Here is a 22,743-nt window from a genome sequence, read left to right on the forward strand (position 1 = left end):
AGCATTTTCCACGATTTCTTTGATAGGAGAAAAGATAAAAAAGCTGTCCAATATAGATTTATTAGACATCAAACACACGAAACTATGGCAGCATTCAAGTCTGAGTTATGGAGGGAGGTTTATACCTCCACAGACCCGGATGAGGCATATGAAACTTTCCTTAATGTTTTCATAAAACTGTACGATAAGCACTGTCCAAATAAAAAACGTGTCATTAAAGACAGCACCGTTAAAGACAAACCGTGGATCACAAGAGGAATACTGAAGTCTTGCAAAAAGAAAAATTATCTTTACAGAAGACATTTAAAGTACAGAACCAAAGAAACTGAACACAAATATAAAACGTACAAAAATAAGTTAACACAAATAATAAAGCACTGCAAGCGAACATATTACTGTAACCTATTAGAACAACATCAAAATAGCATCCAGGGTACGTGGAAAGTTTTAAATGGTATCATTAAAAAAACAAAACATGACACATAAGGAACATCCTAGCTATTTTATAGAAAATAATCTAACTATAAATGACCCTAAAGGGATAACTGATTTTTTTAACAACTTTTTTGTAAATGTTGGACCTCATCTAGCAAATGAAATTGTACAACCTGAAAACAGTGCAAAATTTAATGAACAAACCATTCAAAACTTTTGAATCGTTTTTTATTTCCCCCCATAAATGAAAGTGAAATCAAAACAATTGTAAATTCTCAGGAAAACAAGAAGTCAACAGACTGCTGTGACTTGGACTTTTCTCTGATCAAGGTAGTTGTTGATTTTATAGCTGTTCCCTTCACTTATATTTGCAATATTTCTTTTATAAAAGGTGTCTTCCCAAAGAAAATGAAAACGGCAAAAGTCATTCCCATCTTTAAAAGTGGAGATAAGCATCAGTTCACAAACTATAGGCCTATTTCTTTACCCTCACAATTTTCAAAAGTCCTTGAAATATTATTTAAATAAATAAATGATAAATGGGTTGTACTTGTATAGCGATTTTCTACCTTCAAGGTACTCAAAGCGCTTTGACACTACGTCCACATTCACCCATTCACACACACATTCACACACTGATGGAGGGAGCTGCCATGCAAGGCGCCAACCAGCACCCATCAGGAGCAAGGGTGAAGTGTCTTGCTCAGGACACAACTGACGTGACGAGGTTGGTTCTAGGTGGGATTTGAACCAGGGACCCTCGGATTGCGCACGGCCACTCTTCCACTGCGCCACGCCGTCCACGCCTTGTGTCAAGACTTGACAGTTTTATTGATAAGCATCACTTGCTAAGTGAACACCAATACGGTTTTCGATCCAACAGGTCCACTTCCATGGCAGTGATGGAACTAGTTGAGGAAGTAACCACTGCAATTGATAAGAGGGACTTTGCTGTTGGTGTTTTTATTGACCTGAGCAAGGCCTTTGACACCATCGATCACACATTGCTTTTAAACAAAATGCAGAGGTATGGTGTCAGAGGTCTTGCTCATGATTGGTTGAAAAGTTATCTTGGTGGCAGAGAGCAGTATGTGCATATGAACAATGTAGATTCAGACTAAAAGATCATAACACATGGAGTACCCCAAGGTTCTGTACTGGGACCAAAATTGTTTTTACTATATATTAATGATATTTCCAAAATCCTTAAAAAACTCAACTGTATTCTTTTTGCTGATGATACAAGTCTGTATTATTCTGGGCAAGACCTTGACCAACTCCTAGAGACTGTAAAGATCGAACTCCACATACTAAAGCAATGGTTTGATGGCAATAAACTATCAATCAACCTAAATAAAACTAAATATATAATTTTTGGAAATAGGAAAAATAACATACAGCGTCATATAAGAATTGATGATATGGAGATAGAAAGGGTGTATTCAATAACATTTTTGGGAATCTATATAGATGATAAATTAAATTGGAAACTGTACATAAATATACTTAAGACAAAGATGGCAAAAAATATTGCTATGTTACATAAAATTAAAAACTCTGTGAATCAAAAGGCTCTTATCATGTTATATAATTCTTTCATACTCCCATATCTTAATTATTGTGTTGAAATCTGGGAAACAATTACAAATCAAACATCAACTCTATATTTTTACTTCAAAAGAAAGCGATTAGAATTGTAACTTATGCGAATTATCATGACCATACCAATGCTCTGTTCATTCAATTAAAAACATTAAAACTGCACCATCTTGTTGACCTCAATACTACTATTGTGGCTTTCAAAGCTCATAACCACATGCTGCCTGGGTGTCTACAAGTGAGATTTAAACCCAGAGAGAATCCCTATGACCTCAGAGGTTCAGCCTTCTTTCAGAAAGCCAAAATAAGAACAAGCTTAAAAAGTAGATGTGTTTCTGTTAGAGGAGTTCAACTGTGGAACAGCTTGGATGATTCCTTCAAATGTTCCAGTTCCGTTCACACATTGAAAAAACACTTTAAGACCAATGTCTTGAAAAAATATATCACTCTTGAATTAAAATTGTAGTTAATACTATGATGAATGTTAATTAAAAATTAAACATGAGATATAAATAATAATAGAAGTACAATTGTTTGTATGTATTGTATATATAATTAGTGCGAAGGTCTTATATGTACACAGGGATATTTCACATGCCTGTACTGTGTATAAAATTGAACTACGTTCATGTTGTTTATAATGTTGTTTATAATAACTTGTGCAAAGGACATTTTGTAATTTTCCGAAGTTTATTTTGTACTTGAAATTGTTTACAGGGTTAGGCACAATAAGTGTTTAACTTCAGCCTAAACCCTTTCGGTCTGTAACATTTTTAATTTTCAATCTCTGAATGTACAACTTTTTATTTTCAATCTATGAATGTACAACTGTTTGTTTGCTTTGTTGACCATTGACCGAAGAACAATAAACTTGAACTTGAACTAATTATTAGTAATAAAAGACACGTGTATATGTACATATCATGTATAATTGTGTGTGTAAACACAATAAGAGAAGAAGAATGGCGCCACATATGCTGTGTCCACATGTTGTCTGCTCACTATACATCCATTCATTGTTACCTCAGCAAACATGACGCAAAATACTTGCATATGTTTTTGAGAACGACAACGACTGAATGTCTGACGACTAACAAAAATAGAAATGTTGTATTATTACATGTTATAACATTCTTTGTACAGTAGATGACGCCCTTGTATTGTGCAAATGATCAAAGAGGGAAAAAACACCTGAAGTCTTGTGACTGACATCTATTCTGCTTTACTGGATCACACTTGGGAGAGTTTTGCATCATAATAAAGTACATTCAATACTTGTTGAAATTCCCTTTTAAAAGACTTCAAAATGTAACGCTTGCCAAAAAGTAATTTGGAGTATTGAAAAAAACGTAATGAACTTCAATATGATTTATTTCATTAAAATAACTGAGATTTAGGTTGTTTTTATTCCAGAAAAGATGTGTCAGTAAGTAAATATTTTCCACATCACTTTATGTTAAGTGCCATAATGTTTAGTTTTTGGGCTGATTCCAGGTTTTAAAAAGGTATTGCATCAAGTCAAAAGTAATAGGTTGTATTATATTTTTTTAATTTTTCCAATATTGATGCAGCAACTATAAAGCAGAAAATATGTGTCAATAATTTAGAAGATACTGCAAGTCACTTTTTTGCTGGCATCATGTCGTAATTAAGGGGTTATATTTCACATAAAGTCTATTTTTTAACGTTAAGAGTACTTACAGCGCTATAATATTTTAACATATTTCTGAAAAATATAACAATACATAATATAAGACTACTAGATAATACAATTATATCGCTTTTTTAAAGCTTTTTTTAAAGCACGAAACATCTCGCGAGAGCAGAGCAGCGCTGTCTCGTGACGTCAAGTGTGCCAACTGTCGTAAAAGCACATGGAAGAAGGACAAAGAAGTGAAGGCGGACGCTAATAAGTTAGTGTTGTTATTTGTTCGCTATGATGTAAATATTTATGTCGTAAAGAGACATATTTAATTATTTATTTCAGGGCAGAACGTCTCAGTCTGCGAAAATATTTGCGTTGCTTTGCTAGTCAGGACTATAAAGCTGAGAAGCGTCACGTGCTAGTTAGCTTAGCTTGTTAGCTTAGCGTGTTAGCTGCTAACAAAGAAACGCGGACGTTATCAACACTTCGGTAAGTAGAAATCAAATGTGAGTGTAAAGTGTTGTGATTGTGTGAAAATGTGCGAAAGAACGGGAGCAAAGTGTGAGGAGGAACTTTCCAAAAGAAAAGAGGAGGACAATCAACTACTGGACGCTGTTTTCAAGAAACATCAAGTTGTGTTACACATAAAAGGTTTGTTGACTTCTTACTCTCACATCTTTACTAACTTTATATTTGATTATTAACACTATTCTTAAACATATTATGTATAAGAAAGTAAATTGTCTCATTGGGATGATGCACTGCCTCCAACTCGTACCTTTTTAAATGTGTTATACTTTTAGATACATTGCCTCTCAATTTGTAACCTGTAAATATTAAGAAGCTTACAGAATATGTTTTTGTTGTTCTTATTATTCCACAGATATTATTACATGTCAAATTTAGAGGAAAAAAAACCCCAGCATGTTTAAAGGAGATAAAATAAAAAGACTACTGGGTACATTTTGTTAATCAACTAATTCTAAATTGGATGTTATTTTAGAATGCTTAAGTGCAGTTCCCCTCTAATAATTTTGATTGACGGAACAGTTTGATGATTGATAGGCGGAACCTTTTAATTGGTTATTGTCTACATACGTGCACAAATTCAGAACACTCGATGTTTCCACAGACAAATACATATACATTCTCAGATGAAACAGTCTAGAGAGCCAATTCCAATTCACTAGATAGTCAAAGTTAATATAAACTTTTCAACTATTCAACATCATTATTGTCAAATGCTTACAATTACCGTATTTCCTTGAATTGCCACAGGGCATATAGTATGTGCCTGCCTTGAATTACTGCCGGGTCAAACTCGCTTGGCAAAATAATTAGCGCATGCTTAGTAATACCGCGGGCTTCACGGTGGCAGAGGGGTTAGTGCGTCTGCCTCACAATACGAAGGTCCTGCAGTCCTGGGTTCAAATCCAGGCTCGGGATCTTTCTGTGTGGAGTTTGCATGTTCTCCCCGTGAATGCGTGGGTTCCCGCCGGGTACTCCGGCTTCCTCCCACTTCCAAAGACATGCACCTGGGGATAGGCCCCTCCCACTTCCAAAGACATGCACCTGGGGATAGGTTGATTGGCAACACTAAATTGGCCCTAGTGTGTGAATGTGAGTGTGAATGTTGTCTGTCTATCTGTGTTGGCCCTGCGATGAGGTGGCGACTTGTCCAGGGTGTACCCCGCCTTCCGCCCGATTGTAGCTGAGATAGGCGCCAGCGCCCCCCGCAACCCCAAAAGGGAATAAGCGGTAGAAAATGGATGGATGGATGGATAGTATTACCGCCTGGTCAAACTCGTGACGTCACGAGTGACACTTCCCCTGTCATCATTTTGAAAATGGAGGAGGCTGATTTCAATACCTGTAATTTTAAATCGCATAAAGGGAAGAAGATTAAGAGCTATTCAGTAAGATTTAAGGTCCAAGCTTACATCACACTCAAATTTTTACTGCATGCCTTTGGTAAGTGCCGGAAGGAGAAGAGGTTTTAAAATAATTAGCGCATGCTTACTTTTACCGCATCCCTTTTGATAAGCGCAGGAGTGAGAAGAGGTTATGAAGAGGTTATGATAATGTGGGATCCCTTTGTGCAGCCCTTTGAGACACTCGTGATTTAGGGCTATATAAGTAAACGTTGATTGATTGATTCATAAAAACGAGACCGTTTAGCCACACACTATTTATTAGAGGTTTATGTCAGTGGCGTGTAGACTTTTTTTGAAGCAGTGTAACATTTAATCTGGTCTGGTTTTATTATTTAAGTATGGAAAGTCTGGAATCTATACCAAAATGTATGTTGATTCTTTTCGGTACTTTTTGATACTTTTCTAAATAAAGGGCACCACAAAAAAATGCATTACTGGCTTTATTTTAACACAAAATCTTAGGGTACATTAAACATATGTTTATTATGCAAGTTTGTCCTTAAATAAAATAGTGAACATACTAGACAACTTGCCTTTTAGTAGTAAGTAAACAAACAAAGGCTCCTAATTTAATCTGCTGACATATGCAGTAACATATTGTGTCTTTTATATTCTATTATTTTGTACACATTATTAAGGACAAGTGGTAGAAAATTAATTATTAATCTACTTGTTCATTTACTGTCAATGTCTGCTTGCTTTATATCTTAACATGTTTTATCTACACCTCTGTTAAAATGTAATAATCACTTGTTCTTCTGTTGCTTGATACTTTACATCAGTTTTGGATGATACCACAAATTAGTGTATCAATCCGATACCAAGTAGTTACAGGATCATACATTGGTCATATTCAAAGTCCTCATGTGTCCAGGGACATATTTCCTGACTTTATAAATATAATATGAAATAAAAAAACTAAAGAAGATTTTGTGATGATAAATATCGATGTAATCATAGTATCGACGAGATACATTCCTGTACTTGGTGGCTTGCTTATGGTTGTCCATCGATTCGATGATGACCATCTTCTTTTATTTGTGAGTCTGCTGATGTTTGAACAGTCCGATCCTGGATCCACAGATGCGGTTACAGACCGGGCATGTGAAGGAGGTGCTGGGGGGATCAGAGGTGGCTCGGCAAGCATGCCTCTTCGCACGCTTTGCTGCACGGTGTTGTGTGCGCTGTTCCTCTATATAATCCACTCCCTGTGAGGAGTGGGAGCGCCAGAGGTCTCGGCAGGAAGCAAGTTCCTCCAGTGAAGAGGGGTTGATCTGGCATCTCTTCAGTGTGGTCTTCATTTGGTCTTTGAACCGCTTCTTCTGCCCACCAGCACTGCGTTGGCCTAGGTGCAACTGACCATAGAGGATTTTGCGTGGGAGTTTATGGCTGGGCATTCGGATGACATGCCCCAACCACCTGAGTTGATGTCGGGTCATGATGGACTCCACACTGAAGCTGCCTGTGGAGTTTGAGGTTGCTGTTCTGAAAAACCCTTCTCCTTAGACGACCAAAAGATGCTGATGCTTGCTTGAGGCGGTTCTGGATCTCGTCATCCATTGAGCAGGTGTCAGACATTATGCTCCCCAGGTATTTAAAGGTGGGCACCGTGAGCAGCTGTTGCCCTGCTGCTGTGAGGGTTATTGTGGGGTTTTGTGGGAGGTCAGCACTAGACTGACAGAGTACCTCTGTCTTCTGGGTGTTGATCGTCAGTCCCATTCTGGTATATGCAGTTACAACTGCCGAGAGGATGTTTTACAGAGCCTGTGGTGTATGGGCAACAAGGGCACAGTCATCGGCGTATTGCAGCTATATGATGGTCTCTGAGGTCAGCTTGGTAGTTGCCTGTAGCCTCCTGATGTTAAACAGGTTACCATCAAGCCTGAAGTCTATGGTAACTCCAGCCTGCTCCTCCATACCCTACGTAGCAGTGTTGTGACACAGACGAGGAAGATATTGAAGAGAACTGGAGCCAGCACACAGCCCTGCCTCACTCCAGTTTTCACACCAAAGGGATCTGAGCGGTGTCTTCCCACTACCACTCGGGCCATCATCCCAGAATGGAACTGTGCAAGGATAGTGAGAAACTTGGGTGGACACCCAAATCTCTTCAGGACTTGCCACAGTAGGTCCCTGTTTACTTTGTCAAATACCTTTGAAAGGTCGACAAAGGCAATGAACAAGTGTTTGTGCTGCTCCCGGCATTTCTCTTGGAGCTGACGTGTCACAAAGATCATGTGAACTCTCCCCCTGTCCTTCCGAAAACCACACTGCGACTCTGGGGTGACCCGTTCTGATATTGCGGGGATGAGTCTGCGGAGCATGACCTTGGCAAGGACCTTTCCAGCAATGGCCAACAGAGAGTTACCCCTACTATTGGAGCAGATGGATTTGTCTCCTTTGTTCTTGTAGATGGTCACAATGTTGGCATCTTTCCACTGTTGCGGGGCACACTCTCGTCTCCACACCTCTGAAATGTAGAGATGCAGTGTCCGTGTACAGAGGTAGCCTCCTTCCTTGAGAAGTTCAGCCGGGATGCTAACGGGTCCAGGGGATTTATTGTTTTTCAGGGTTTTGACTGCATGCAGGATTTCTTTGAAGGTTGGGGGGAGGTCGAGATCTGGCAAGCTAGGATGTTCAGGGAGCTCTGCAAGGACAGTTGGGTCCACTGGGGTAGGCTGGTTGAGCACGGTGTTAAAATGCTCAGCCCACCGCTCCACTATCATAGCCTGATCCTTGATTAAAGATGTTCCATCAGCAGATCTAACAGGTGCCAGGGAGCAGTTTCTGGGGCCGTAGATGGTTTTCACTGCATCATAGAAACTGTGCATATCATTTCTATCAGCGTGAGACTGGATTTCATTGGCCTTTGAGATCCACCAATCATCTTTCAGTTTTCTGAGAGTTGTTTGGGCCTCAGAACGAAGGGCTTGCCATTGCCTTTTATGGAATTGGGATTGTGGGTTGTTCAGGGTGGCTCTGTGTGCCTTGTGCATTCTGTACAGGAGGGTGGAGATCTCTCCAGCATTCTGGTCAAACCAGTCCTGGTGTTTCTTAGCTTTGAAACCAATGACTTGGGCTGCAGTGTCAAAGAGGATGGTGGATAGGGAGGTCCACTTCTCATCCATCCCAGACTCTGGGGTGATCAGCGGCTCAATGTCTGCCAGCTTCTCAGCTAGGGAGCGACGGAAGTTGTCACGGGTGTCGCTGCTGGAGAGTCTGGCACAGTTGAGTGTTTTCCTCTTAGGTGCACCGTGACGTGTTAGGGGCCGAACATGCATTCTGACCTTTGTCAGAATCATGCGGTGGTCGGTCCAGCAGTCTGCCCCTCGCATAGCTCTTGTAATGAGCACGTCTTTGAGGTCAGCCCTCTTCACGAACGCAAAGTCGATCAGGTGCCAGTGTTTGGACCTGGGATGCATCCAGGATGCCTTATATTTGTTCTTTTGTTGGAAGATGGTGTTTGTGATGGTAAGATTGTGTTCCGCACAGAGACTAAGGAGTCTCCTGCCACTGGGGTTGACTTTTCCAATGCCGTGGGCGCCTGTCACACCATTCCAGTTTTGCGTGTTCTTTCCGACTCTTGCATTGAAATCACCAAGCAGCATGATTTTGTCACTCCTCGGGATGTGACTGAAGATGTCATCGAGTGCCTGGTAGAAGCAATCCTTCTCTTCATCATTGGATGGCAGAGTTGGTGCATAGGCACTTACCAAAGTGACATGTCTGGATTTTGCAAGGGAGATGCGAAGAGTCATGAGCCTTTCACTTACACCCACTGGTGATTCTGTGAGCTTGAGCAGAAGGCTGTTCTTGATTGCAAAACCAACTCCGTGAAGGTGTGGTCCGCCCATGGGGTATCCTTTCCAAAATAATGTATAACCCTCTCCTACTTCATTGAGTGAGCCTTCCTCGAGGAATCGGGTCTCACTGAGTGCTGCCACATCCACATTGTAGGGCTTTAGCTCGCTGGCAACAAGTGCTGTTCTGCGCTGTGGTCTGTCCGGACTGGCATCCAGGAGTGTCCTTATGTTCCATGCTGCAATTCTAAATGGTATAATCTTTGTATTTCGACCGCGTAATGGAATGTCCCGACAGGTGCGGTTTCCTGCCCGGGTACTGTGTTGAGTGGGCAATCTTTAGGCCACCTTTTCTAGGCCTTTCCCCAATTGGGGTGAGCAGTGCGGTCCCTAAATAGGGGCTGCTCAGACGCACAGGAGTCTGCCGGAAACAGCAACCACTCAATCCCAGCTGCTAACGACCGTTGTCCTGTGCCGCTGACGTGCAGAGTTCCAGCTAAGAGCTTCCAGCTCATTCAAACCTGCCCCCGTTACTGGACGCTCCATCGCCGTCAGACTTTTGGGGTCGGAGACTCAGGTAAAGAAGATACCTGCGCAATGATGGTTTTTAGAGTGGCATGAAGGGTGCGCTTTTCCCAACGCCACTACCTTGATTGTAAGAAGATCGTTCCAGTGGCAAGGGAGACCCTAGACGACCGGCATCTTCTTACAGCTGCAGGAAGCTGCCGGAATCCAGGTTTTTGGGAAACCGCCTCAAAGCTTGCCGCCACCAGCTTGCTTTTCTGTCGGGGTGTGCTCCCTTAGCCTTCATCCACTTTTACAGCCATTGTGGTGCTTCTCGCTGCTACCATCTTCTGCCTGCTCCACCGTTGAGGTCTTCGGGATCACTCCTAGTCTGGCCTCTACCCTTCGACCTGTTCGACTTGGGTAACCCTGCCAGGAGTACAAGACTCCAGCCGACATAGCTCTAGGGGTCATGGAGACACGCAAAGTGCCCCACCACGATAAGGTGGTGATCCTTTGTTTACATTGTGACTCTGGTGAGCTATTGTATCTTCCTACAGTGTGTAGTAAAGCATGTTTAGCTATTCCTCATCCTGCAGTGATGATAATACTTGTAAGAAACTTACTTTATTTGTCGCCATGGAGGCGACGATTAGTGATTTAGAAGTAGCTAAAATATTGTCGACTGCAGAATGGGCTTTAGTTGCTAGCTAGCTTGCAATGTCTTAAAGCACCTCTTCCTCAGGGTGTTACAGTTATAACTTTACCTTTATTGTTAGTTTTAGACCAAAATGCGTCCATTCTCCTTTCTCTGTTTACACACTGTGTCTGCTTGTAAGTGCTGTGTGTGTGTGCGCTGCCGAACATGCTCCTCTGCCCGTAAACCAGCAATGACACGGCATGACGACGGGGGACAAGGGGGGACCGGTACTTTTTCGAGGCGGTATCGTACCAAATATGATTCATTAGTATCGCGGTACTATACTAATACTGGTATACAATACAACCCAAGAAAGTCATTTACAGTATGATGTGCAGGACTTCTTATTTAGATGTTATTGGATCAGTTCACTGTCATTTTCATGTAACACATGTTGTATTTGTTTTGTTCATACCACGGGTGTCAAACTCATTTTAGATGGGGGGCCACATGGAGAAAAGTCTACTCCCAAGTGGGGACAACTTCAGATTTCACAACAAAATTAGGCATAATAATGTGTTAATTCCACAACTGTATATATCGGTATCGGTTGATATCGGAATGGGTAATTAAGAGTTGGACAATATCGGAATATCGGATATCGGCAAAAAAGCCATTATCGGACATCTCTAGTCGTTATTTATACTTTCTGAATAAATTATTTGATCATGTTCATCAGTCCACTCATTGGTGTTTATTCTCAATCTATCAAGATAATAAAATATCAACATCAAATTACAGGATGTTATTTATGTAGTCTGCTAATTTTCCTCGACTGCTGCATTCACATTGTGTTTTTGTTTTTTTCCCATATGTAGCATCATCTACAACAGGGGTCGGCAACCTTTACCACTCAAAGAGCCATTTTGACCCCTTTCACTAAATAAAAAAAACAATGGGAGCCACAAAACTCATTTGGAATTTTAAATGAAATAACACTGCAAACAGAGTTTTTTTTTTGCTTCGTGTTATGTATAAACCAGAGGTCTCAGACACGCGGCCCGCACCTTAATATGAAAATGTAACGTTAGTGCGACCTGCAAGATTTATATGAATGCCGCTTGACGGCATCACACTAGCCAACCCTCCTAATTCTCCCGGGAGACTGTTGAATTTCAGAGCATCTATTCTCCTGAATGTCGGCTGTTTTTCACCCTGACAACAATAATAAGGGCATGCTATGATGGTGGTATCTTTAATGGCCCCTACAACCTGTGCTAACAGCTTACCAGTGTAACACAACATGAACACAACCAAACAAATACCCAGAATACTATGCATCACTGACTGTTCCGGGTAGATTATACTCCCCCCCCCAACCCCGCCTACCTCAACCGACGCACAGGGGGGGGGGACATAATCCATACTTGCCAACCCTCTCGGATTTTCCGGGAGGGCCCCGAAATTCAGCGCCTCTCCCGAAAACCTCCCAGGACAAATTCTGGCGGAGCTGGAAGCCACGCCCCCTCCGCGTCGACAGCCTGTTTTCACGTGCGCTTTCCCACACTATAAAGAGCGTGTCTGTCCAATGATGTTATAACTGCAGAATGATGGACGGCGAGTTCTTGGTTTCTTATGTGGGTTTATTGTTAGGCAGTTTCATTAACGTCCTCCTAGCGCGGTAATAACACACCACAACAGCAGTCACGTTTTCGTCTACCGTAAAGCTGTTCGTCTGCCGTAAAGCAATGTTGTGACACTCTTAAACAGGCAATACTGCAATCTACTGTACATAGAATAGAATGTAGAATAGAATGTACTTTATTGATCCCTTGGAGAAATTCAGCTCCACAGTTCACTCACAATAAACAATTATAAAAAAAAAAATATATATAATATATTACATATATGATATATGAAAAATATACATTTATTCTACATATATTCTACATTCTAGGAGCTTTGCTAGACTTCTTCTCTCTGACACCACCGACAGGATCACCACTGCCAGCTTCAGAGTTTCACACAGTTTTATTTTCCTTTTCCACACAACAGTTCGGCTTCTGCTTTTCAGCTCCCACACAACAGTTCTCGTCCTGCTGTGCAGCTCTCTGCCTCCTTCCTCCGTCATGGTCTCCAGGGCTGCCAAATAAAGGAACTGGTGATTAGATAACTCATTCCAGCTGAGGTATCCACTCACCTGTTGACCCCACCCGCAGGGAACGCATGCATCATGCCCCTCTCCACATCAAGTATTTTTTATATATTTATGTATGTATATATATATATATATATATATATATATATATATATATATATATATATAAAATAGTTGATTCTTAACCACACCCCGCCCCCCAACCACGCCCCCCACCTCCCGAAATTGGAGGTCTCAAGGTTGGTAAGTATGGTATAATCTACCCGGAAGAGTCAGTGGTGCATAAGATTCTGGGTATTAGTTCTGTTGTGTTCATGTTGTGTTACAGTGCGGCTGTTCTCCCGAAATGTGTTTGTCATTTTTGTTTGGTGTGGGTTCACAGTGTGGCGCATATTAGTAAGAGTGTTAAAGTTATTTATACCACAACCATCAGTGTAACCTGTGTGGCTGTTGACCAAGTATGCCTTGCAGTCGACGATGTGTGCTATCAGGGGTCACATGCTACATGTGACCTGCCGGCACGCAGATAGCATGGCGTGAAGGCGGGCGCGACGAAATGTTTTAAAGATCGTTAAAAGCATTGTCACCATGACACACCTTCAAAACAATTATGCGGGTGTAAACCGGAGAATGTTAGCCCAGGGATATTTCTGGGAAAGGTACTGCAATCCGGACAACCTCCGGGAAAAATTTTAAGAGTCGGCAAGTACGTAGCTTAGCCACATCAGAGTGATCAAAGAACCAGCATGCGAGAGCGGGTTGCCGACCCCTGATCTACAAAGATACACAGAATTTTTATTGTGACATTTAGTGGACGCATTCAGAACAGCCGTTTCTTTCATTAAAACATTTCGGCTCATTTTTATGTTTAGCAAACTCATTCCGCGGGCCGGATAAAACCTATTCATGGGCCTAATCTGGCCCGCGGGCAGTACGTTTGACACCCTTGGTTTATACAGTTTATACTTTGGTTATTTCCGGTTGTTTCCGTGTGCCCAAATAGGATCGGCCGGATAAGAGGAAAAAAAACAAGAGAGCGGGAGACTTGTGAAGACAACAAAACTATTCTAAACTCAACTGTAACTGGCATTACTTTGCTAGCGTGACAAATGAGGCTGATGGTTCTGTAATTTTGGCACTGCCTTGAATTCTCTTTCTTAGGGAGGGGGGTCAATTTTTGGGGCCACTGCTTTGTTTCCCAAAATCTTTTGGCAGAAGTGTGTCAGTGCTCTTATAGTGCTTTATATATATATATATATATATATATATATATATACGTAACATCGTAACATTATATATTATTTACATTTATTATTTACATTATTTATTTATTATTATATATTATTTATACATTATATTATATACGTAACTCCGTAACATCGCTAAAATTCGCTCCATTCTGTCCACTAAAGACGCTGAGATCATTATCCATGCGTTTGTTACGTCTCGCCTCGACTACTGTAACGTATTATTTTCGGGTCTCCCCATGTCTAGCATTAAAAGATTACAGTTGGTACAAAATGCGGCTGCTAGACTTTTGACAAGAACAAGAAAGTTTGATCACATTACGCCTGTACTGTATATACCTTTATATACATATATACATACATATATACCTATACTGGCTCACCTGCACTGGCTTCCTGTGCACTTAAGATGTGACTTTAAGGTTTTACTACTTACGTATAAAATACTACACGGTCTAGCTCCATCCTATCTTGCCGATTGTATTGTACCGTATGTCCCGGCAAGAAATCTGCGTTCAAAGGACTCCGGCTTATTAGTGATTCCCAAAGCCCAAAAAAAGTCTGCGGGCTATAGAGCATTTTCCGTTCGGGCTCCAGTACTCTGGAATACCCTCCCGGTAACAGTTCACGATGCCACCTCAGTAGAAGCATTTAAGTCTCACCTTAAAACTCATTTGTATACTCTAGCCTTTAAATAGACTCCCTTTTTAGACCAGTTGATCTGCCGTTTCTTTTCTTTTTCTTCTATGTCCCACTCTCCCGTGTGGAGGGGGTCCGGTCCGATCCGGTGGCCATGTACTGCTCGCCTGTGTATCGGCTGGGGACATCTCTGCGCTGCTGGTCCGCCTACGCTTGGGATGGTTTCCTGCTGGCTCCGCTGTGAACGGGACTCTCGCTGCTGTGTTGGATCCGCTTTGGACTGGACTCTTGCGACTGTGTTGTATCCATTGTGGATTGAACTTTCACAGTATCATGTTAGATCCGCTCGACATCCATTGCTTTCCTCCTCTCTAAGGTTCTCATAGTCATCATTGTCACCGACGTCCCACTGGGTGTGAGTTTTCCTTGCCCTTATGTGGGCCTACCGAGGATGTCGTGGTGGTTTGTGCAGCCCTTTGAGACACTAGTGATTTAGGGCTATATAAGTAAACATTGATTGATTGATTGATTGATATATATATATATATATATATATATATATATATATATATATATATATATATATGTGTGTGTGTGTGTGTTTTTTATATATATATATATATATATATATATATTTAAAGTTAAAGTAGCAATGATTGTCACACACCTACTAGGTGTGGCGAAATTTGTCCTCTGCATTTGACCCATATACTGGATACAATCATGTTCTGCTAAAATACATCAACTAATAGTTAATAAGTTTCTTAAGTAAATTGCCGACAAATTTAAAGTGCACATAAAAAACAGTTTCACCGCTTTTGTCAGAACTTCCCTATGGCTTCTTCTGTTTGTTTGAGGTTGTCAATACTGCCACAACTGGTGGAAAAGTGTATTACAATTGAGTACCATACAAAACACAGCCGGGAAACATGTGTTTTTGCACTCTATGCTTGAGACAGGGTGTTTTAAACTAAGTATAATCATATGTGGTTGGACATGGGCATTGATTTTTTGAAGTGGTATTGAAAATGGCATTAATTAATAGACAGAAACATTATATTTGCTGGTACTTGTAGAAACCCTGCTGCTGCCCGTCAGCAAAAAGTTCCACCTCCTCTCTGTAGTGCTTCTCCTTGTCGTCATGTATGAGACCCACCACTGTTGTGTCTTCCACATACCTAACCAAGTGGTTTGTGTTGTACTGAGCACAACAGTCATGGGTCATCAGGATGTAACAAGTAAGGGGCTGAGCACACAGCCCTGTGGAGAGGCTGTGCTCAGAATAATGGTGTCTGATCTGTTATTCCCTCTCCTACAAATAATTAAAAAGTCCTTTATTTAGTTTTGCAGGGGTGTTTCAGTCCTAGTGAGTCCATTTTGTTGATAAGGAGCTGTGGGATTATGGTATTGTAGTCCAAACTGAAATCCACAAACAGCATCTGGACCAATGTGGTCATTTTTTTCCCCCAGGTGTTGCGGGGACAGGTGTACTGCGGTGGTTCTGGCATCCCTTACCACCACCTCGTGTGAACATGGAGTGAGTGAATGCTGGATTCTCACTTCTCTGTGAAGCGCTTTGAGTAAAAGCGCTGCATAAATCTAATCCATTATTAGTCTTATTATTATTATCCTTGGTGAAACACTTGGATATGCAAAGTGAAGGGGGGTTGGGTAGAGGTGATGTGACCTTTGACCAGCCTGTCAAAGCACTTCATGGTTAGATTATGAATTAAGAACGCCTTGATCAATGCTGATTAGTTCTTAGAAGGACTTTTCAAATTGCCCCCCCTCAAATTTCCTAGCCTGTTTCTTTTACTCACTGTACCACTTTTGAAGTCATTTTAGAGGCAGGGACAAAAGGAAGTCTTTCTTGTGTTTTTATTAACTACACACTTTTAACACAACACACAAAAGAACTCATTAACACGTTAACAGTGTCAGTCCAAAACTATTTCTATTCTCTCTTAATTGTATTGACTTATTGACCCAACAGATGTCCAGCAGCCCCCTCACATAAAAAAGGGAGAGGAGGATCCGCTCGTCCGCCCCGGCTTTTCAGCTTTGTGCGTCGTCTTCTTCCTTGCGCTCTCAGTCTCTCGCGATCAGCGTCAGATTCCCTCAAGCTCCTTCACTTCTCTTCGCCTCTTCCCCTCACGACCACGGCTGCCGCCCTTTGACACAATGCGACAGGATTGTTTAATCGTGCCCAGCTGGGCGATCTACTCACCTGATAATATTTGCGACGTCAATCTTGGCGCGTTCCGCCTTGCTGCTTGCTCGCCGTCTAAGCCTCCTCGCTGCCATCTTGCAACGGGTGTGCCCTGCCTCGCTGTCGGACTGCCGGCTCCGCCTCTCCACAGTTTGCTTGGGCATTTTGCAGGTGTGGCACCAAACTGAGAAGTTGACATGCAGATTTCCAAGCACTCCTCATTATTTTAAATTGATGCTACACATTAGCAGTGCTGCTACTTTTTGGAGCAACGCGTTTGCCGCATACTTGACATATTATGGTTGTCTGTTCAACATCTTCCCGCTTGAAGCCAAACCACCGCCAGACGATGGACTCCCTGCTGTTTTTCTTTGGAATTAAATTTTCCTTCATTTGTTACCAGATTAGCACCTTCTTTCTCACGTATTACCACTCGCACCACACCGTTAGCACCAAAGCTAACCTTACCATGCCGCTACCTGTCTGCTCTGCGAGGGCGTATGACGTTGCACGCGCGACAGTATGTGACGTATGTGAGAAGGTGCGCTTGTTTTATGTCTCTGTGAGAAGGAGAGACAAGGAGTGAGAAGAGGATGTAGTGTAATGCCCGCGGCTAAAAGCAACTGCGTGAGAATCTATACTCCAATACTAACAATATAGTCATTTTCTATATCGCACAGAGACAAACCCACGATATATGGAGTATATTCCATACATTGCCCAGCCCTAATTCTAACTCATAAATATAAATAAAAGTCCACTTGCAATGGAGCCAATGGGAGGTCCTCTATAACCATCCAAAAAAGGCCAACCAAGTATTAGTTGAGTTGAGTTTGAGTTTATTTGGAACATGCAAGCATCCAACATGTTACTTCACAATTTCCAGTTTGTCTTTTCAACATGTTGGAAAAGGAGTAGGAATAAGCAGAGCTTATTAAAGGGGAACATTATCAGTAGACCTATGTAAGCGTCAATATATACCTTGATGGTGCAGAAAAAAGACCATATATTTTTTTAACCGATTTCCGAACTCTAAATGGGTGAATTTTGGCGAATTAAACGCCTTTCTGTTCATCGCTCTGGAGGCGATGACATCAGAATGTGACGTCGCCGAGGTAACACAGCCGCCATTTTCATTTTCAACACATTGTAAACTTTGGGTCTCAGCTCTGTTATTTTCCGTTTTTTCGACTATTTTTTGGAACCTTGGAGACATCATGCCTCGCCGGTGTGTTGTCGGAGGGTGTAACAACACTAACAGGGAGGGATTCAAGTTGCACCACTGGCCCGAAGATGCGATAGTGTCTGCCGCCAGACCCCCATTGAATGTGCCAGAGTGTCTGCACATTTTACCGGCGATAACAGACATGGCACAGAGATGTATGGATAACCTGCAGATGCATTTGAAACGATAAAGTCAACTAAATCACAAAGGGGAGTTTTGTTGATGTTGACTTATGTGCTAATCAGACATATTTGGTCGCGGCGTGACTGCCAGCTAATCGATGCTAACATGCTACGCTAATCAACGCTAACATGCTATTTACCGGCGGTGCGAAGACAGACATGGCACAGAGATGTATGGATAACCTGCAGATGCATTTGAAACGATAAAGTCAACTAAATCACAAAGGGGAGTTTTGTTGATGTTGACTTATGTGCTAATCAGACATATTTGGTCGCGGCGTGACTGCCAGCTAATCGATGCTAACATGCTACGCTAATCAACGCTAACATGCTATTTACCGGCGGTGCGAAGACAGACATGGCACAGAGATGTATGGATAACCTGCAGATGCATTTGAAACGATAAAGTCAACTAAATCACAAAGGGGAGTTTTGTTGATGTTGACTTATGTGCTAATCAGACATATTTGGTCGCGGCGTGACTGCCAGCTAATCGATGCTAACATGCTACGCTAATCAACGCTAACATGCTATTTACCGGCGGTGCGAAGACAGACATGGCACAGAGATGTATGGATAACCTGCAGATGCATTTGAAACGATAAAGTCAACTAAATCACAAAGGGGAGTTTTGTTGATGTTGACTTATGTGCTAATCAGACATATTTGGTCGCGGCGTGACTGCCAGCTAATCGATGCTAACATGCTACGCTAATCAACGCTAACATGCTATTTACCGGCGGTGCGAAGACAGACATGGCACAGAGATGTATGGATAACCTGCAGATGCATTTGAAACGATAAAGTCAACTAAATCACAAAGGGGAGTTTTGTTGATGTTGACTTATGTGCTAATCAGACATATTTGGTCGCGGCGTGACTGCCAGCTAATCGATGCTAACATGCTACGCTAATCAACGCTAACATGCTATTTACCGGCGGTGCGAAGACAGACATGGCACAGAGATGTATGGACAACCTGCAGATGCATTTGCAATGATAAAGTCAACGAAATCACAAAGGTGAGTTTTGTTGATGTTGACTGCCAGCTAATCGATGCTAACATGCTACGCTAATCAACGCTAACATGCTATTTACCAGGGGTGCTAAAGCAGACATGGCACAGAGATGTATGGATAACCTGGAGAGACATTTGCAACTATATTAAGTTTCCTTCCACCCACATTTAATGCGAAAAAATCACTTACCAATCGACGGATTTAAGTTGCTCCAGCGTCACAAGATGCGAAAGCACTGAGCGTTTGGTCCGCACATTTTACCGGCGATGCTAACGCAGCTATTCGGCCATGCTATGGCTATGAATAGCGTCAATAGCTATTCGCTCAATAGCTCCAGTTTCTTCTTCAATACTTTCATACTCCAACCATCCGTTTCAATACATGCGTAATCTGTTGAATCGCTTGAGCCGCTGAAATCTGAGTCGGAATCCGAGCTAATGTCGCTATATCTTGCTGTGCTATTCCCATTGTTTGTTTACATTGGCAGCACTGTATGACGTCACAGGGAAATGGATAGTCGCATCGCAAATAGCGAAAATCAAGCACTTTAAAGCTTTTTTTAGGGATATTCCGAGACCGGTAAAATTTTGGAAAAAAAACTTCCAAAAATACAACAAGCCACTGGGAACTGATTTTTATTGTTTTTAACCCTTTTGAAATTGTGATAATGTTCCCCTTTAAATCCTACCCCTTTTCTTTTACATAACAGTTGCTAAAACTGTTGTTCACTTCTATTTCTCAATTTATTGACAATATACTCCATAAGTAATCACAATAAAAATAAATAAATAATTCTCAGTGAAGTAAGTTCCATTTCATATGGTGAGATGAGTAAGAACATCTAGAAAATGAATGGATGGATGAAATACATTCAGAATGTTTATTATCATGGTTCTTTTTCTTTCTACTTTGTAAACACTTTAGGTTTGAAGAGTTTCTTGAAGTGGATGATATTAGTACATTGTTTGATTGCTTTGCTTAATCCATTCCATCATTTAATTCCACATCCTGATATACTGAAGGTCTTAAGTGTTGTACATGCGTACAAATGTTTTCAATTACATTTTTCTCTAAGATTATTTTCCTCCTCTTTTTTTTGAGAATATTTTTTGTACATTCTTGGCTAGCAAGTTATAGTTTGGTTTGTGTATAATTTTAGCTGTTTGCAAATTCACTATGTCGTGGAATTTCAGTATTTTCGATTCAATGATTAAAGTGTTTGAATGTTGTCTATATCCAACATGATGTATTATTCTAACTGATCTTTTTTGTAACACAGTTAATGAATGAAGTGTACTTTTGCAGTTATTTCCCCATTTTTCTGCACAATAACTCAGATATGGTAACACTAGTGAGCAGTAGAGAATATAAACTGATTTTTGGGCCAGAACATGTTTTGCTTTATTCATTATTGACGTGTTTCTTGCTTCTTTATGTTGTATATTTTTTATATGAGATTTCCAGTTCATTTTATCATCAATCATTATAATTTTTATCATTTTAATTTCTATTCCGTCTATTTGTAATTGTGTTTGACATTTCTTTTCTACTGTTACCAAATAGCATTATTTTAGTTTTACCGAGATTCAAAGTGAGTCTGTTTTTGTCAAACCATCTTTTCAATTAAATTTCTTCTGTTATTATTTGTATTATGTTCTGTGTGTTCTCTCCTGAACAAAACACTGTTGTATCATCCGCAAATAATACTAACTTTCAATATTTTATAACTTTACAAATGTCATTTTCTATAAAGATTGAATAATTTTGGTCCTAGTATTGATCCCTGAGGTACACCACAGGATATATTTAGTGTTGCAGAAGTGTGTTCGCCTAGCTTCACGTATTGTTTCCTGTTGGTTAAATAACTTCTAATCCAGTTTAAGACCAACCCTCTGATGCCATATCGTTCTAGTTTTTTGATGAACATATTGTAATTAATTGTGTGAAATGCTTAAGTTGGATCCATAAACACTGCTGCCGCATATTTTTTTTTTTTACTATCTATTGCATTTGTAATTTCTTCTGTCATTTCTATTACAGCCATCGAAGTTGAAATATTAGCTCTGTATCCATATTGGTTCTCATCTAATATTCTATGTTGGTTTGTGGAACTCTCTAATCTGTTATTGGACAGTTTTTCCATGATTTTAGAAAATATTGGAAGTAAAGAAACAGGTCTATAATTTGTAAATTGGTGTTTGTCTCCAGTCTGATAAATTGGTGCAATTTTAGCTATTTTCATTTTGTTTGGGAATTTACCTGTTTGAGATGATGGGTATTTTTACGCTGCTTTTGCAGTGTAGCGTGTAGTGTAGCTTGCTACAATTCTCTGAGGATAGCTTAGCTACATTTAATGGAGAGTAACTTTTAGCCTAGCTTACTACATTTTCCAGGTAGTTTGCCCATCACTGTCTATTTGGCCTAGATTAGATAGTACTTTATTTATTCCGTCAGGAGAGTTCCTTCAGGAAAATTAAAATTTTCAGCACAATCCCATTCAAGATCAGACAAACATTAAAGGGAGACAGAACAGGATCGTTGACGGGTCTGCCGGCTTCCAGCGCCCCTTACAAAAAAGATGAGATACAGGTAAACAAGGGCGGGGAATGGGAGAAAAAATAGAAGATTAAAATAAAATAAAATAAAAATCGGTCTTAGCCTGGGCCCTGGAGAGGGGGTGCAGACTGAGGCCAAGGGAAAAAACAACAACTCATAGCCATAGTACACATCCCTCTTACATGTGTGTAAGAGGGAAACATCAAACATCAAAGAACACAGAGGACATTAAAGACATTAAAGCAGCAGATCCAACCAGACACTTCTACATACAGCTATGAATAAAAAGTTAAAGAAACATATACACTTTGGTGGCCTCTGCGGTGTTCCACGCCATCGTCTGCTGGGGTGGAGGGAGCATGGCCAGAGACAGGAGCAGACCCAACAAAGCAACCAAGACAGCCGACTCCACTCTCGACCAGTGTCCAGTCCGCATGGATGAGCGAGGATACGTCCAAGGTGACTGAGGTGTCCGACACATGCTCACCCAGCCAAGACACCGCGAGGCCTCTCCGTCCCAGCGCTCAGTGCTAGCTCCGCAGTCCTGTCCCCTCATCCGCATCTCCTCCAGTCCCTCCAAACTCTGCAGTCCTGTCCCCTCATCCGCATCTCCTCCAGTCCCTCCAAACAGACTCCGGTGTGGCAAAGACCCTGCAGCTGGTCTCCATGGCCAAAAGGCTCCCGGGAGGCAGATCCAGAAGTCCCCCAAAAAAGCACCACAGAGGTCACGAAAGTGCCACTCCTTGTCACACAGTCCCGAAGGGTCCTGGACCAAAAAGCAAAAAAAAAATATAATAACACATGAAAACAAGAGGGAAACACAAAAGGATGACACAAGAGCACAGAGATCCTGCCAACAGCAGCCACTACAGCAGCGCCATCTTGGGAAAAAAAAAAAAAAAAGCTCACATGTGAATCGTTTGAATACTGCAAACTTCAATACAGTAACAC

General features: G+C 41.2%; 2 protein-coding genes across 3 annotated transcripts in view; both read left to right on the forward strand.

Moving 5' to 3' along the window:
• LOC133546744 (gastrula zinc finger protein XlCGF8.2DB-like) overlaps positions 1-22,743 on the forward strand; it is a 458,486-nt gene that overhangs the window by 253,535 nt on the left and 182,208 nt on the right. The window lies entirely within an intron of this gene.
• The window catches only part of LOC133546732 (gastrula zinc finger protein XlCGF57.1-like), a 270,564-nt gene that overhangs the window by 246,562 nt on the left and 1,259 nt on the right, over positions 1-22,743 (forward strand). Inside the window, exon 1 of one of the 2 annotated variants that reach the window (XM_061892541.1) lies at positions 3,881-4,330. The exons of the other annotated variant lie outside the window; for it this stretch is intronic. Coding sequence (XP_061748525.1) covers positions 4,216-4,330 — 115 coding nt within the window. The 5' untranslated portion in view covers positions 3,881-4,215. Of the gene's footprint in view, positions 1-3,880; positions 4,331-22,743 lie in introns of those variants that run through there. 2 annotated transcript variants of the gene reach the window in all.

This window comes from Nerophis ophidion, unplaced genomic scaffold, assembly GCF_033978795.1.
Source record: "Nerophis ophidion isolate RoL-2023_Sa unplaced genomic scaffold, RoL_Noph_v1.0 HiC_scaffold_40, whole genome shotgun sequence".
NCBI lineage: Eukaryota > Metazoa > Chordata > Actinopteri > Syngnathiformes > Syngnathidae > Nerophis > Nerophis ophidion.